Source organism: Nicrophorus vespilloides, unplaced genomic scaffold, assembly GCF_001412225.1.
Source record: "Nicrophorus vespilloides isolate i.1.1-1 unplaced genomic scaffold, Nicve_v1.0, whole genome shotgun sequence".
NCBI classification, from domain to species: domain Eukaryota; kingdom Metazoa; phylum Arthropoda; class Insecta; order Coleoptera; family Silphidae; genus Nicrophorus; species Nicrophorus vespilloides.
In genome coordinates this window covers 1-19148 of record NW_017096480.1, presented here as the reverse complement: position 1 = coordinate 19148, position 19148 = coordinate 1, and the positions used below count along the sequence as shown (strand labels likewise).

At 27.7% G+C, this 19148-nt stretch overlaps 1 protein-coding gene across 3 annotated transcripts in view; it reads left to right on the top strand.

Annotated features, from left to right (window-relative positions):
- The window catches only part of LOC108557123 (syntaxin-1A), a 61969-nt gene extending 45768 nt beyond the window's left edge, over window positions 1–16201 (top strand). Inside the window, exons 4-10 of one of the 3 annotated variants that reach the window (XM_017913529.1) lie at window positions 869–943; window positions 2293–2475; window positions 2532–2605; window positions 4782–4919; window positions 6895–7005; window positions 13427–13517; window positions 16025–16201. In XM_017913529.1, coding sequence (XP_017769018.1) covers window positions 869–943; window positions 2293–2475; window positions 2532–2605; window positions 4782–4919; window positions 6895–7005; window positions 13427–13513 — 668 coding nt within the window. In that variant the 3' untranslated portion in view covers window positions 13514–13517; window positions 16025–16201. Of the gene's footprint in view, window positions 1–868; window positions 944–2292; window positions 2476–2531; window positions 2606–4781; window positions 4920–6894; window positions 7006–7616; window positions 7728–10926; window positions 11388–13426; window positions 13518–16024 lie in introns of those variants that run through there. The other 2 variants (XM_017913531.1, XM_017913530.1) reach the window with 2 other exon arrangements.
- The last annotated feature ends 2947 nt before the right edge of the window (window positions 16202–19148 follow it).

The window sequence follows — 19148 nt, the reverse complement described above, 5'->3', positions numbered from 1 at the left end:
GTGTTTTGGATGATTTCAATGCTTTCTATTTGAATAAGTATACAACTGTTGCGATTGCTTTAAATTTACTGTAATTTAATTATTTGTAACAAGGATTAAGCAAGGATTATGGGTGCTCTGCCGAACGTGTAGATTTGACGCAGATGCAACAGATGTCGCAGGTGTCTTTAGAGCTAACATCGATCCACGCTGAATTGTTGCATACTGTCATCCAGTTTACATTATGTAACCATAGTTGTTTTTTTTATATAAAAAGCTTTTATAAAACGTATTCCTTTTATAATTAAATGAATAAATAAGAGTACATACAAATAATTTATGTAATTATAATTAAATTTGTTTTAAAATAAAAGTTATATAACTAAACCTATTATATTTCGCAATTTGCAATAGTTTAATCCCAGCGAATACCATTATTATTGCACACAGCGTGTTTTGTAAACATATATTTGTATAGTTTCAATTCAGAATTTATTTATGGGTATTTATTTGGCTTTAGTTGTTTGCATTTATATCAATTTCAATTAGCGTTAACATGTTTATCCATAATTATTTGAGCTGGTATTTGCAAACGTAATGATATTAATTATGGTTAGAATTTAATAAACATTTATTAAATTATTACTGTTTCAACTATGGAAATGTAAATTTATATGAATTATTGTAAAACAAAAAATATTAAATTTTTTATTTGTATTACATATACTGAAATAATATTGATTAAATATTTGATATAATAATAAATATATTTATTAGTCACAATTGTAACCAAAGTCTTTCGCCTAAATATTTGATTTTGCTAGAAAATAAATTTTGATATTTGTCTAATTATTTTTTTACTAATTGTTTTTTTTTCTATTATTTTCAGAAACGAAGCAAGAATTGGAAGACCTGATGGCCGACATTAAGAAAACTGCCAACAAAGTCCGTGCCAAGTTAAAACGTAAGTATTTTTTTTATTAAATTTAAGTTAAGTTTAAGAATAATTTAATTTGTAACTGAAATTAATTTATTAAAATTAATTATTTAAGTTCTTTTAAAATAAGTTTCATTTATATTTAGAGTTCTTTTTGTTATTTATTTGAATAGAACAACGAATAATGCAGAAAAGATATACAAATATATTAAAAGTAAATGAAATTGAGATTTTTGTATAAATAATAATAGGAAACGTTTATTGTGTATAAGTGGATTAATGTGTATTATTTTACTTTCAATTAATTAAAAACAGTCGAATCATTATTGTGAAATTTACTATATTCTGTTCTACTTTACTAAAAATGCAGTGTAAATTTGATAATTTATCATAAGCAAAAAATAAAATCATAAATTAAACAAATCGCCTTATGATTTTTTTTAATCTAAAAGAAAAAGGAATGTTTGTTTCATTTAACAAAATCCAACTTAAAAATAATAAAATAATTCAATTATTGATATATTTTGCAAATAATTCAGTAATTGTAATTTCATTTTTTTATACAAATTTTGATCTTCAACAACTGTTCATGAGTTTATTTTTCATATTTCTTTATTAAGATTCTTAACATTTTCAACAATATTGAATTTTTTATTCGGTTTGTTATTTTTTTTAAGTTTTAATATGAGAAAAAATATTTGGAACAGAAAATAAAATCATATAATTGGAAATAGAAAAATGTGTATATTTTGTTATATTTTTTTTCTGAAAGTATTTGAAGAAATTAAATGAAAATACACGTTACATAATCTCCTATAATAACAAGTTTTAAGTGCGAATAAACCACAAGTGTAGAAATTACAAATATTTTCCTTACATTATGAAAGTAGCAAAGTTTGTTCCCTTATTGTAGATGGGATCGTTATACCTACAATCTAAATTAACTTTTTGCTGAAAACTTAGAAAGTGCATTATCCTCTTAGCTAATTACCAACGCCGAGCATAATACTAGCAAATTTTCATGTGTGGGAAAGGCGTATCAGTTTTAATAAGTTAAAGGTAGGCGTACGTGTAAAGGTTACTGACTCTACTTTAGAGATCAATTACTCAAGCGAGTATAAGGGCACCTGGTGTCCAACCGCACCGACAATAAATATGCAATTCCCATTTTCGAGCAATGAAGTCTGGAGCACTTAAACCCTATTAATTTACAATATGCATTTTTAATCCAACCGACGTTGATTTATTATTTAAAACGTTTTATTATTTTGATATATTTATTGGATTTTGCGGCAGTTTTAGTATTTTAATATTTAAGTACTTTTATTGTATTTTTATTTTGGTTTATTAATTGGATTTTGTGTGTGTGCTTTCAGTAATAGAACAAAACATAGAGCAAGAAGAACAAACTAACAAGTCATCGGCGGATCTGAGAATAAGGAAAACGCAGCACTCGACGTTGTCGAGGAAGTTCGTGGAGGTTATGATAGAATATAATCGGACACAAACGGATTACAGAGAAAGGTGTAAAGGAAGGATACAGAGACAACTTGAAATTAGTAAGTCCTCGTTCAATCTTGACGAAGTTGGAGTGTTCTAATTGCAATGGTTTTAGCTGGAAGACAAACGACGAATGAGGAGTTGGAGGAGATGCTGGAGCAGGGAAATCCGGCTGTCTTCACGCAAGGTGTAAGTGTACCAATACTACAATCTACGCTCGCTTAACGTACTTCATTTTAATTAATGTTCGTTATGTTAAGTAGTACGTTCGCATGAACTTCGAGTACGTTTTTATGAATGTGTACGTTAGTGCGAACAAAGAGACAAATATGTTTAAAAAAATACAATTTCATATAAAAATTCGCTGTTCGATTAACGTGCATACATTTAACGGAAATTAATGTACGTTGACTGAGCACGTATTGTTTTCTTGACGTGGAGGTTCGAAATATCCGACAGTGCCTGTACTTTGGAAACTGCACGTTCATATTTATATTGAAACCGCACACGAATATTGCGAAATTGATATATGGCAATCTTGTGCAGCATGTAAAATCCAATCTGCAAAAAACACCCCAACTTTTCCGACCGCACTCAATTCATATTTCTGACGCAACATCACTTTTGCCCCGTGTAATTGAACGTTCCGTATCGATTCAAAATCCAGTTAACTTCAAAGCTAAATTGCGTAACGTCGATCGACAGCGTGGTTTCTGCGGTTGTTCATAAAACCAACACTGAAATGAAGTAAAAGAATCAAAAACACACACCGCAGTTTTTTTTTTATATTTTTTATTTAAATTAATTTGTATTTTTTTTTTAAAGAAAATCTTATATAAGTTGATGATGAACTTTTAGTAAAATATGTGAATTTTTCGTTATAACGAGTAATTGAATAATTATAACCTTTTTTTAATAACTTTTCATAAAAATGTACAATTAATGTACAACAAATTTATGATTAAATAGTTCAAAAATTGACAATTAGTATAAATCAGTATAAAAAGTAGATGAAATATTCGGTTGCTACAGCAACGAAACTTGAGATTTTAATTATAATATTTTGAATAATTTTCATCTGTACGTACATTTGATGCTGAAACTACGATTTAGAGGAGGAGATTAAAGGGGTTCATCCTCGTGCAATATTTGATCTATGTGCACTGAAATGGAATTCCGATGTTGAAATTTTGCATGGCTCTGCTCAAGTTAATAATGTTTCGTCTGGCGTATTCACATCTCTATACAAGATTCCGAGCTTCCGACCTTCTACCTTTTCAACGTACATTTTCACTAGATGCACACGATGTGCGAACAGATAAATGCAATATACACAAATATTTTCCTATATTCATGTATATATATGTATTGACGAGCAGAAAGTCGCATATTCCTACATACATTCATTCGCACGTGCAACAGCTCAATTTACTTTTCAATCTTTCTTGTAAACTTTTCCCTGAAAATATTTCTGCAGTGTATTATAAAATATTTGTTTGGTGTGAATTTTTCCATAGAATTTTGTACATGTCAGTTTGCCCAAACAAATTTAAGCTTTATTATATTCTACAATATTTATTTACAATTTGTAGGAAAATTCAATTTATTCGTGCTTTTTCAAATAGTAAACAAAATGTGTACTAAAATAAAAGATTATGAATTATTTTAATTGATTTGTTAATTCTTATGAAAATATGTCAGGATTTACTAACACTTTGGATAGAAATGTTTGCTCAGGGACATAAATTCAATACGCCATCTAGTGGATTTGTTGGAACGTAGCGATAAATTGTTTTAAATTTGAAATATTTTTCAGGGCATTTGCATGATAATTATGCAGTAGTTTATACATTAATAATTGACAGATTTTATGAAGTTAGGACAAAAAAATATAATACGCCATCTCGTAGATTTCTTATAAACTAAAAGTAATACATTTTTTTAATTTATCATCATGTTTAGGACATGTTTATAAATTGAAGTTTTTATAAAAATAATTGATGGTTTATGATGAATGATTATGCAACGCCATCTCGTGGAAAGTAAACTTTATAGTAATTTGATTTAAATATGTAATAATATTCAGGACGTCTGTATAAAAGATCGTTTTTACATCAATAATTAATGGTTTTAATGAAGAATACTAATTCGCCATCTCCTGGATTTGTTGAGAACTAAAAGTAATACAAAAATATTTTAAATTTGTCATCATGTTTATTACATTGTTTTATAATAAATCAGATTGCAGTTCTTACATAAATAATTGATGATGAATGTGGTTGAAGGATAAATAGAAAATACGTTTATTAATGAATTGTGTGCATGCATGTACCGTATATTTCTAATTATGTTTGTTTGCCTGTAGATAATTATGGAAACGCAACAAGCCAAGCAGACATTGGCCGACATCGAGGCGAGACATGCGGACATCATAAAGTTGGAGACGTCGATCAGGGAGCTGCACGACATGTTCATGGACATGGCCATGTTAGTCGAGAATCAGGTATACGAAATCGTTTCCAAAATTCGTTTCCAGACGAAAAATCTAATCAATTACAAATACGAATACGACGGACACGTTTTATTTTTGTATTTTTTTTCGAAAGTGTTTTGAAAAAATGCTGGCTGCGACTAGTCTCGTAGTGGTACCAAAAAAAACGGAAGATATATCAGAGCGCTCTTTCGCAGCATGGCATTCATAATAACCGATTAACAGTTCCAATAACTTTCTTTTTTTCTTTCTAATTGATCTAATTAACACTTTTAATCGTAATTATTATTTTATATGTGAATGGAATCCATTTGACCAATCTCCAAATATTCATCTTTTAATAATATTATCATTGGAATCATAGCTTCATATATTTTGTACATAACTTTGAAAATGTATGTCCAAATGTTGCATTAATTTTTGTCAAATTTTCATAAATCTATTAAATTATTTTCGAAATGAATAATTTAGTTACTGTATTTTTTATACATGTAATTGTGTCAATTATATTGTACGTTTTTCGAGTATATTTTGTTTGTAAGTATACACAATGAAAATAGCTGCCCTACTTTTGATGGACGACGTTAAGCTTCAATTAAAGTTTTACTTTTATGCAAAAGACGAAAAATGTACGAAATTATATACTTAATTCTGTGTATATTTATGTAACGCGACACGCATTAGGAAAGTTACATTAAAGTCATTTAGACAAAAAAGAAACACTAAATTATTGCTTAATTATTCCACTTTATTAAATGAAAAAGAATGAAGAAAAAAATATATATTTATTCAGAATTTCATTACATTTATTATAGTAAATTTCATTTATTATAACATAAATAAGGTGTTTAGTTTATTTATTGTTTTGAAAACATTGATTTTCTTGTGTAGAAAACATTAATTTGAGTTTCTACTGAAAAACAAATATCAAAACAAAATTTCATATTACAGTAAATTTGTATTTTATAGTAAAAAAAAATAGAAAATATTGATGTAAAGTTTATGAAACTATAAAGTGGATGTATTTTTAATAAGTAACTATTCAACATACTTTTGCAGGACTATAGATTATTCCATTTAGTTGACTAAATTATTCAGAAACGGTTGCTGAAATAAAATATTGAATGATCGAGGCATATGCAAAATTGATAGTTTTGTGCTACTTTTGGAGATTGGTCTTATCGATTGGACGGACTTAACTAAAGAAAATAACTTGTATTAGGAAATAATACTGCATGGCGGTTATGATTTGTGTCTCCCTTTGTATTAAAAACAAATAAATAAATAAATAGTGGTTCTCAACCATTGACCCATATTCTGTTTTTGAGTCGACCAAATGAAACAATGTATGTGTATTAAGAAGAAATTAAAAAAAAACAGAATATAGGTGACGCGAGACAAAGGTTGGGAACCACATGCATGTTTAACAAAATTTGTACTCTATTATGTAACAGTAGTTCTCAACAATCATGGTTTTCAGCAAATGAATCAACCAAAATAGGTTGATAAACGAATTATTAACTTATTTTTGGATTAAAAACGTCAGATGAAAAAAGTTGAGAAACACCGGTAAGAATTAACAATACAATTGTTTGCATTAAGTAACAGTTGTTGTCAAACATAAGGTTGTGACTCATATTATGGTTTTTAGTAAATAAATCAACCGAAATATGTTGGACCAGAATCACTGGTTACAAACAACGATTATCAAGTTTTTTTTAATATCAGTGTTTCTTAACTATTTGGGACGTGAATCATATTATGGTTTAGATGAATCAACCGAAATCAGTTGATAAAACAATGATTTTATTTGTATTAAGCTTGTTTTAAGTTGTATAAATTATGTACGAAGAAGGTTGAGAACTACTGTTATGAATTAGTAAAACAACAACATTCGTACACTATTATGTTTGTTGGGCTACAGTCTACTTCCTCTATTTCTCTTGACTTTGTGTGTATTTTCTGTTGGGGCTTTCGTTGAGCATAGGGCGAAATGATAGATCGCATTGAGTACCACGTAGAGCACGCCGTGGATTACGTGCAGACAGCCACACAAGATACGAAGAAGGCCCTTAAATACCAGAGCAAAGCACGGCGGGTGAGTCGACCAACAAAAAGCATTTTTTCGAAGAAAAAACAAACACAAAAACCGTTGTTCCGTGACACCAGTGTCTACTAGCTTTTAATTTTTGTTTTTTTTTTCTGTCTCTCTCTCTCACACCATCCGTACTCATCCCAACACTCCTCCACTCTCCGAATTCCTAAAACATTTTATTGTTCCTCGGTGTTTTTTTTTTCGCTTTAAATGTGTGTGTTTTTTCGCTAAACTTTCTTCTACTTGCCCTTTCAACCGGTCAACAACTAACTCTATATTGCATTTTGTGTGTATATATACTTAATAACTACTTAATGTGTATCTGTGTTTTTAATTTTATTTTGTGCTGGATTTTCCTGTCTCTCTAACTCGATGTGTGTTTGCTCATAACTCTATGCATTTTATTTGTAAATTTTTGGTGTATGTTTCTATCTATCTCTTAATATCTATGCGTTAAAAAAAATACAATCCCGACAATATCGAACATCCTATGCGAAATTTAAATTGGAAACACTCCCAATCATCAATCAACACAACCATTGAAACAACGAAATATCCGATTTGAAACAACAAATTTCGAAAATCATGAAAAAACACTGGAACCTGGAAATTAGGGTGAGCTAGTTGATCGTGTGGAGTACCACGTTGGGCAGACGACGAATCACGTGCAAATTGGAAGGGAGGAGCTGAAAGCAGCCGAAAAGTATCAGACTAAATCCAGGAAGGTAAATACATGCATACATTCACCACAAAAAAAACAAAGCTGAAGTACCGAACGGAATTGCAGTTCCACGTTTAAATTAGATCCGACGGTATAGTCCCTTAATAGGAGGAAGGTTTATATTACAAAAAATATCGGACAGATGTACACTACTAATCCAATAATGTTGATTGCAATCAGCCTCCTGCTCCGATTCTCTCTCTAGTTGAGATTCGTTTCGTAAATAAGTTTGTCCTCGCATCCATTCGATTTTTACCTCTGACCAATGTGTAAACAACATCAATAGCAAAAAATGTAATTTCACGAAAACGTGAGTTTGATATTAATAACGTGAGTTTCGTATTAGCAACCGGACTACAGCTCATTTGCTGTTGTAACTTATACTTATAATAATGTATTTTTATGGTACGAAGAAAATGTTTTCTCGTTCTGATACAAAAGTTATGTGTAAAAGACAAATTAAAAAAAAAAATATAAAGGAAACGTGAGTTGTGATATTTTTTCAAAAAAAAAAACAATGAATGTAGATACAAAACTATATATTGTAACAATTCTCATCAATTATACATTTAGAAAATATTAGCGACTTTTATAAAGATATTTTTTTTAAATTATACAAACATGAGTTTGGTATTAACAACGTGAGTTTTGTATTTACATTCTTACTGTTTGGTCAAATTAAACCGTTGCTATTACAACTTATACTTATAATAATGCATTTTCTAATACTAAAAGAGTTCACAAAAATTATGTGTAAAACACAAATTTATTAAAAAAAAATCATAAAGAAAACGTGAGTTTGATATTAATAACGTGAGTTTCGTATTAGCAACCTGATTGCAGCTCATTTGCTGTTGTAACTTATACTTATAATAATGTATTTTTATGGTACGAAGAAAATGTCTTCTCATTCTGATACAAAAGTTATATGTAAAAGACAAATTTACAAAAAAAAAATATAAAGGAAACGTGAGTTGTGATATTTTTTCAAAACAAAAACAGTGAAAGTAGATACAAAACTATATATTTTAACAATTCTCATCAATTATACATTTAAAAAATATTAGCGACATTATTTGTCGAAAAATAAAATAACAACGTGAGTTTTGTATTTACATTCTTACTGTTTGGTCAAATTAAACCGTTGCTATTACAACTTACACTTATAATAATGTATTTTCTAATACTAAAAGAGTCTTCACAAAAATTATGTGTAAAACACAAATTTATAAAAAAAATCGTAAAGAAAACGTGATTTGTGATATTTTTTAAAGAAAGAACAGTGAAATTAATAAATAAAAAACATATATTTTAACAGTTCTCAACATTTATACATTTAGAACATATTAGTTAACTTTGCTCGTTGAATCTAATAAATCAATTTTGGCTTTGAAAAATAAATAATAAATTTCAAAAATGAACTAATTATATAAGTTAATTTTGATCTTAATTTGTATTCATGTAATACATATAGATTAAATGAATAAGATTTGAAGGAAGTTATGTAACTTATCGCTATGACTACTGAGAGAGGAGAAGATCCTGTATGATGTTGGAAATTTAATATGTGCCAGGTTCCGTGGAGGTTTCATTAAAAGTTTGCAATAATTCATATCTGCTGGGATTCAGTCAGGCAGAGGCAGTGTGGAAAAGGGAATTCGAAATCGGGTCGCGGACGATTTTCCAGTTGCGAACTGCAATAATGAGCGCTCCGAATAAGATATGAACACACGTATTCGTTCGTCTCTCGCCTCTTTTGACATGCAGAAAAGATTTATTATGAACTTTATTTGCAAACATTTTGAATATTACCTACTCTTTTATTATTATATTTTATGTTTGTCGAGGAGACATCATAAAAAAACTTTATGAACTCGGCGAGTTTATATAAAAAAGGCGAGTTTAGTTTTTTTTTTTTATTATATTTGTCGTTGTAGTAAATATGTTATTCAGTTAATATTAACATTATGTTAAGTTTATAATTAACAAACGTATACATTGTTTACTTTTACTATGTTTAACACTTAATTTAAATTATTCCATACGTTGACTAGTTAATGTATACATTTACTAATTTGTTAATAAATGTAGTTATTTGGTAATCATTAATTTATGTTATATTAACTAGTCAGTGTACACATTTACTAAATTTGAACATAAGTAGTGTTTATTTGTATTACATTCATACTTGACAAAATGCATACAATGACTAGTAAATGTTTACAATTACCAAATTTTAGTGAAAGTAAATAATGCATTAAAAAAAGTTGTAATTTTCTAAACTATTAGAAAATAGTAATCTTTAGGAGTCTGAAGTTTTATACATCAATGTACAGATTCCTAAGGTTAGGAATCTTTTCATACATTGGCTAGTAAATTTATACATTTACCAAATTTTAGTAAAAGTAAATTTTGCATTTAAATATAATAATTAAAACGAGTTGTAACTTTCTCAGCTGTTTAAAAATAATCCTCTTCAAGAACCTTGAGTTTTGTACATATTCCTAAGGTTGGGAAACTCTAATTTAATTTAATTTAATTTACACATTGGTCATGTATATTCGGAATTATTTTTAGTAGATATTACCTATTATATTTCCTCTACTTTTGTTTTTAAGTATTTTCTTAGATGTGCTTGATGTTTCACTGTAAAAATCCAATTTTTATTTATTTCCATTTTATTTATGCAACTTTACATCACTTTACATTCAACCCTCATATTTAGTGAATAATAAACAAAAAAAATAGTGTTACATAAATTGAAATTTATATTCGTAACAAGAAATTAAAGTTTAACTAAAAAATTAAATTTTATAAATTTTACAAAAAATCTATATTTTTGTCCGAGTTACGAATTCTCACATTACGAATTAATTATTAAATATAAATAAATTACAAAATTTGTATTCACTAAATATTGTTGTTTGACTAAAAACTTTTTCTAAACAAAAAAAAAAGTTTGCTTTCTTATATTTTTTATATAATATTTATCAAAATTAGTGTTTGCTTGTTGAGTGCGTGCCGTGTTTCTCGATGTTGTGTCGAATGTGAACGTACTTAATGATTATGATTTACACAAAGATTAGTTTCTTTCATTATTATATATTTTTTTTTATTTTGTACATTTTACAAAATTGTTTTCCTTTGCAGTAGTTTTTGGCGTCCGATTAATTTGTTTCCTTTCTTTTTGTTTTTTTTTACAGAAAAAGATCCTCATCATTATCTGCTTGGCAGTGGCCATCATCATTTTGATCATTATGCTGGCAACACTGTTGCCATAGGTCTAAACATACAATTATCGTTTTAATTACTTTTCAATCAATCGATTTTATTATGAGTTAAATTATTATTATACATACAATTTTTTTTGTTGTTGTTGGTAGATAAAAAGAAAATCCGCCCCTGTATTAACACGACATTTGCATAAAATAAATGAAACGCGGTTTTTCTTCCTTGAGGACGAAGGGAAAAAAGAAGATAAAAAAACGCGTAGCCTCGTTTCAAACAAAAAAAACATAATTGAGTAAACTAAGAGCACAGGTTATTTCCTCTACTAACGAAGAAGAAAAAAATCCTACGAGTGAAAAAAATAAAATAAATGTGATCCCTAAATTCGTTTAGGGAAGTTGTCAGGGACCATAGAGATTATATTTTTTTTTAAGTTTTTGCTTTTTTTTCCGTTTTGTCCTTGGATTATTATTTTTTGTTTATTTTGTCGATTGAGATGCGTGAGATTACATAATTTATTCTGTATATTTTAATTAATTTTGTGCTTCCTCTTGCAAAAAAAAAGTTTAATTAAACTCTAGTTCTATAGGAATAGCGAAAAAGTTAATAATAATAATATTAATAGAAAAAAAAATGAATAAATCAAGCTTAGGTAAAACGTTTCTAACTTATTTCAATTTCGTTATCTAAGCAATAATGGAGGATGTGTAAATTTTTTGAGATGCTTAACTTATACATATTAATTATATAATAAATATACATATTAGTGTAGGATTTTAAATGTAAATAGCGAAAAAGTATATAATATTTGTAAAAAAGCATATAGTAAAACACATAACAACAGCAGTATAATAATAAACAGGTAGAAGAATAATTGTATTGTGCTTGAAACATAGTTTATGAAATGTGTGTTTTGTACATATAGTATCGAGGGATGAAATTATTATGCTATTATACTCTAGCGCAATTACGTGTGTTGTGAATATGCGTGGAATGCATTTAGAGAGATTAGACATCACTTTTTTTTGTAATCATCTGGTGGTCGTTTCCGGGTAATATTTATACACAGTCAACGTTCAATTAACTAATTTATTGGTATACAATAAATTTTATTTTTGTCCGCGTGAACGTACATTATGTTCGCACATACGTACATTATGTTCGCACAAACGTACTTAATGTTCACACGAACGTACACTTTGCTATCAACTATATTTTTGTTTGTACGTTCGTACGGATATTTGTGCGTGATAGAACCGCAATTAATAATGTACGTATTAAGATATGTACGTTAAGTGAATGCTGACTGTATATACGGAAGGCTGAAGGTGTCCCGGAGTTGCTGAACGCTCTGTTTACACGGAACAAGAGACTCTCGTTTGCTGCAGTGCTACAAATTGTTTTATTTCCATGCAGAGTGTGTAAACTAAGTTTAAGGGATCACAGGGTGCTAGGACTAAGAACTTAAATGCGCGCGCCACCATCGTTCACGTTCCTAGACTTACAAATAAAACCGTAAATTAGTGCACATAGAAAATACATATACGACAGCATATACAAATCTTCACTTAACTATTTCACTTATTTTTTTTTTGTTAAGCCAAAGAAAACAGTTTTTGTTTTGTTTCTTTTTTTTTCGTTTTCATCCAATTTGTAAATACTTTAAGTTGGCAGTGACAGTGATTTTCATATATATTTAATTTTTGTTCTGTTTTTAATTTATATATTTTTTTTGTGTTTCACAGTTCAATTTTTATTCTGTTTAAGTATTATTTTTTTTTGTACAACTTGCGTGCATATTTATTTTACACGTATTTATGAATTATTGATAAGAAAATAATAATTATAATTTTATTTTATACTTTTGTTTCATTTTATTTTAATCTGTTTATTTTTTCCTTACTAGAAGATGGTTTTTCTCTTAGTGTTGAATCATATAGTTATTACATTATTTACATAAGATTTTGAACTACTATTATTTTTATTACGTAATGTTCAAACTTGAACTTAGTCAACATTATTTCTGTTTATCTATACTTAAAATCTAACAATAAAAACTATCTTTTAGTAAATTAACACTAATCCTTCACATCTAAATGTTAGTCATTCATTTCCTAAGATTTTCTATAGACTATACAAAACGTAGTTAGTCAAGATGTACCTATTATGTAATAAGAGATTATAATTCTGTAACTAAATGTATTAAGTAGAGGAAAAAAAATACGATGCAAAGGGTTATGTTTACTTATGGCAATAAGAGAGGTTAATTATTGACCGGGGTATTAAGAAAAGGAATTATTAAGTCGTTTATGATTTATTTATTTTTTTGTTTTAAACAATATTTGTTTATACTTAGTTTTATTTATTTATAAATTATATTTTTGGAAAAGCATTAGTAGAGAATTGTCATCCACATGGAGAATTAAATTTAATCCCAAATATGTTTGTTGTTGTGTTGCATTTCGAATACCGCAGAAGAAGATCATGATCTTGATCTGCCTCTCGATTTTGGGAATTTGCCTGGCCGGAACTATTGGATCTTACTTCGGATTAGGATCTTAAAACTGTAAGTATTTCTTCTAATATATTTTTTTTTGTCAAAAATAAACTGAAGTGACACTTTTTAAGTGACTTTCTCTATGACTTTAAGGTCTCATATGCATATATCAATTATGATTAATTTCTTAGTAAATTAATAATAAAAAATTGAGTTTATTGAAAATATTATGAGTTAGACATGTCTCTGTCTTCATTATCGAGTTTTTTTGACGTTTTCGCTGTCAAATTTTACGTCAAAGTCAATAGTGTCAAACATGAATCATATGAAATTGTATTGTCAGTGAAATGCAATAGTTCTGACAATTTTACTACTGTTAATGTTAGATTTTTTCGAAATATTATATGAGAGATGTACAATTATTTCAATTAATTTTCAATATTCAAAGAAATTAACCATTTTATAATTAAATTTTAATATCACTGAATTGTTATCCACTAAATTTCATAAGGAACCTATAAGGAAACCATATTCTTGAAGCAAATTGTCTGAAAGCTATTAATTTACAAAAATACACTTTTTCTTAAATGTCGTCAATTTCTATACAATTTTTTAACAAAGTTTTCAAATTAAACAAAATTTAATAAATTAATCTTCGTTAAGATAGTCTTCATTTTGTAAGACATCAATTATTTAGGCAATGTCTTTACTTTTTAATCTAGTATATAGACAAAATAGTTTCTTTTTAAAGTCTCTCAATTGTTTTTTTTCAAAACTGATATTTATTAATTAGCACTGAAAAATTTCATAATTTTCCAACATTCCAAACGAATATGAAATTGTATTGTCAACGAAATGCAATAGTTTTGACAATTTCTACTATCAATGTTAGATTTTTTTTTTAAATATCAATATGAAAGATGTACAATTATTTCAATTAAAATTCCAAGATATTAACCATTATATAATTAAATCTTAAAATCACTGAATTTATTTTGTTTTCTTGACTTATAAGGTAACCATCAATCAACAAAATACACTTTTTTAAATGTCGATAACTTACATAAATCTAATAAACTAATCTTTGTTAAGAGTCTTCATTTCGTAAGACATCAATTATTTAGGCATTGTCTTTACGTTTCAATTTTATATGAACAAAACAGCTTCTCTAAATTGTCTTTTTTATATTTATCCATTAGCACTGAAAAATTTCATAATTTACAAAATAACTAAAATTAATATACATTTGGTTCTCTTTTTATGCGGTAGATACGTTCCACAGGAAAAAGCATAAAAATGAATCGCACAAAAAAGGACTAGGCATACGTATAAAAATAAAAGATACGTTCCATAATTTTTTAAAACCGCATAAAACTAAATCAATAAGTTACAATGTACCGAAAATCGCATAAAAACGGTTTATTATATTTCAGAAAAATAATTAGTCTTACTATATTCTTTCTAAAATATTTATTCATAATTTTATAAAAACGTTAACAAGACAAGTTTATTAAATTTAAGAAAAATATAATCTTAACATATTCCTTCTAAATTTATACGGAAAAATTTTACAAAAAAAATACAGAATTTTTTTATGAAAGTTAATCTTTCTACCCTTTTTTTCTTTAGAATTATCATCGCTATATGAGAGTGTTCGGCATAATTTGCGAACTGGTTCGAAATCACTTTCATCACTAGAAGAGATAGTCAGCATATCAGATCTATGTCCTGAAGATAATTATTCTTCACAAATAAAATTAGTCTCAACTTCGCCTGTTGATTTTTTCTCTTTGACAATATAATCAGTGATTAAACTATGCGATGGCTTTGCTATTTTTTTTGTACAAATCCTGATATCCAGAAATGCAATTCTGAAGCTTGAGTTAAAACTTGAATGCTCGTTCAGAATTATCATCTTTTTTGATGAAATGGTTTGCCAATTTGTGTCAAAACGTGTCAAAATGGCCTAAAATAGTTATTTAAAAAAAAAATCTTGAAATAAAAACCGCATAACTTCAAAACCGCATAAAAAGAGTACGCATAAAAAGAGAACCGAGTGTATACACAAACCTGGATAGTCAAAATGTACAAACATTTAAAAAAATATGTGCAGAAAAATCTAACTAACTGTAAAATAGCAGTAATTTAAAAAAATGGGTCGTGTTGAATTTTTAATTAGTTGCGAAATGACAGCTGTCACCTTCTGTCAAAGCGATGAACTAGTAATTCCATTTAGTTTTAAAATTTTACATATTGACTTTAACATAAAATTTATAAAATAAGTCGTAGATCTGTTGTTAACATCACTAAGTTTCTTCATTTGCCAAGAATATTATTGTAATTTAAATAAATGTGTATAGTTGAAAGTCATATAAAATTTATAAAATAATGAATTTCAGTTGCCTTAATTTTTGTAAGTATTTACCGTTTAATTAAAAACAATCAAAGCATTACCTCGTATAGTGCGGATTTACATGAAAATTTTTAAATACAACATTTTTTAACGGCACTGTTCGAGGTATTGCTGTGTACTTTGAACTAAAAAATAATCAACTAATGTTTTCTTCTTGTTACAGGTAAAGTTTGCAGCAAACAAGTTTCAAGTAAAATACGAGTATCACATCCCAGGAAAAAATCTAATATAACTATACAAGCATTATGTTTGGTTGTTGCTTAATATTTATCGAACTATGCATATTATATACATATATATATATAAAAAAAAGAATAATAACACAAGAGTTCTCATTGTTTGTTGTTATTGTTACGTGCGCTTTTTTGTTACTGTTTCTAGACTCTCATTCTCATTAAAACAAATATATATATACAAAAAAACTATTATAAAAAGAAGGAAACATGTATTTAGTTAGGTTTAAACTATTTTCAATGAAATGGATAAAATTTTATTAGCTTCGTTAGTGCATCTTTGATTTTGTCTCTGATATTATTAACATTATGAAAAAATATTTATTATATATATATATTAAAAAAACACACACACAAACAGGAAAAAAAAATAACAAGTAACTTAATTTTGTTGATATTATATGACTAATGTAGATGTGGAAAGAAAGTAAGTTTTAAATGGAAGTTATAGAAGAAGAAAACAAAAAGATGATGATGTGTGACGAAGAAGAGAGAATATTTGCAATTTAGCAATAAATAAATAAATATTAATAATAATTAATTTCAAAAACGTGTGATAACCGATGATGATGAAATCATAGAGAAAAAAAAATAAATTATTACATAATATGCGGAAAGTTTAAACAGCAAAATTGATGGAAAAAGATTAAAATTTGAGAGAAAACGAAAGTTGCTGAATTTTCAGTTTTCTTTTTTTCCAAATCTCGATGTATAGAGTGGCGTACAATCAATAGCAAATTTTGTTATTTTTTTTTTCATTTTTTTCGTTTGTCGAAGAGGCCTAAATCAATTGGATCCACTTGACTTAAATTCACCAGAACAAAAAAAAAATGGGAAGAACATGTTTAAGTACCTGTTGTAATTTAACGTTTTTTTTTTTGAAGGACTTTCGCGCCGCGTCAGACGCTTCTTATAATCTCCTCTTTATCACTTTCGAAATTACTATATAAAAAAAAGTATCTATAATTACATAATATTAATTAATTAACCCAAACGGACACGTAATAATATTGATAATACGGTGTATATTGTAACGAAATAATCGCTAAATTAGTGTGTAATTGTTAGGGAAAACGTAGATTTGGTAATGATGATGACGTGGCGAAAAAGTCCTTCCGTCTCTAGTTTAGACTCAATACTCTAGAGGGCCTTAAAGTCACCAAATCCAACAAAAAATTAAGTAAACTAATTTAATAATAATAAAATAAATTTCTTTGTAAGTTTAGGCTGGAATGGAAGAACAGGAAACTAATCATTTGAGACTTCCGGCTTTTCTTTTTCTTCGGTTGTTTTCGGAAACTAATTTCGATTGTGTAGGCTTTCAAAAGGATCTCTCTATTAAATATTAACTCAAAAAAAAACGTAAATTAAGGAACGTGTAGAAGATTATATATGTGTATTATACATTCATTCATGATGATGATTAAGAATTTTCTACTGGACATAGCTTGTAGTTCCAGATTCTGCCGCTCGGGTTTTTTCCTTCCCTTCGACTTCGTTTCCAGATTCTGCTGAAAATCTGGTCTTTTTCACAAGTTTTGTTTAGTAATAATAATCGTATGTAATCAAATACTCAGTAGCACCGAGTCGATTCAAAAGAAGAAAAAAAAAGCGAAAAAAAAAATTATTTAATTTTTGGACGAGCAGAATAACTTGAAGAAGATGATGAAAGAAAACTTATGTAATAAGTGTGTCAATTGGTAAGAAGCAAAACATAAAAAAAAAACAAAAAGTTTTTCAAATAATTAAATTTTTCTTGCATCTCTGCGTGTTGATGCGACAAAGTGAGATATTATTACTGTAGTTTATTAAAAAAAAATTAATTAATTAATTAATAAATAAAAAAATATTATTATATATATATGGAGATATTTAATGAAATGGAAGAAACTTTTTAAGATGAATTAATTAGATGAAACTTTTTCGAAGTTCGGTGACGAGGAGAAAGTTTAAAGAAGTTGTGTAGTGATTGTCACAGTTAATGGAGGAGGCAGTTAATGATATACTAAATAATTATTACATGTGTGTTCGCAAAGAGACAAAAAAATTATAATAATAAAGAAATCTTCATATACACATTAACCTTTCTATCCTAATTACAGTGTGTCTGTGTGTATACTTTCGCCCCCCCTTTTCTGATCTTAATTTCTGTTTCCAATTAGTGAGTAACAACAAAAAAAGAGAGAATTTGATAATAATGATATCACACTGTACAAAATGGCAATACTGTGTAAAAGAAGGCGTTGATGCAAACAAACGATGATTGATCCTCCCTTATCGCTGAGGTTTATAAATATTGAGGGTTGATCGTTGTTGCAAAAAAAATAAATTAAATAAATCACGCGATTTAAGGGATGAAATTACGTGTTGTTAACGAGGAAGAAGACAGTTCTTTTTCCGCTGCACAAAAAGAAAATAACTAAATAAGATGAAGAAAAGTAATTAAAGAAGGATCAAATGAAATGGATTTATTCAATTCATTTGCTCCTCGATTTAATACTGTAGAATCTCACTCATTTCGAAAGGTAAAAGAAAAAGTATTTAAGTGTATCCACTCTCTCCTATTGGATGGCGGCGTTTCTTTTTTTTGGGCCAATAAGAGAGGTCGGATTTACCCTTCTCACTCGTGTGTTGTGTCCTTTAGATAGTTGCACCATTAATAAAAGAAATAATGAATAAATATTTAAAAAAAATACACCAAAAAAAAAAACACGAAATTGCCCAAAAAAAAAATATAAATGAATAAAAAAATATAAAGTCTGTGTCCTGCTCTTGTTGTAAGTCTTTAACAAAAAAAAATAAAGAAGTAACTGAATGTGCACGAAGGCGAGGCGACAATGGTGAAAGCTCTTATTTCGTTGACTCCATTGTACATACACTAGGCTTTTAGAATTTTTTAAATTTTTGCAAATTTAATAGACAATAATTCCAAAAAAAAAATGAATATAAATTGAGTAAAATAATAATTAAAAAAAAATATGATAGTATATATATATTTAAAAGAAAATGATGGATGTAATATGAGGAAGAGAAGAAAAAGAAGATGAGAGCGAA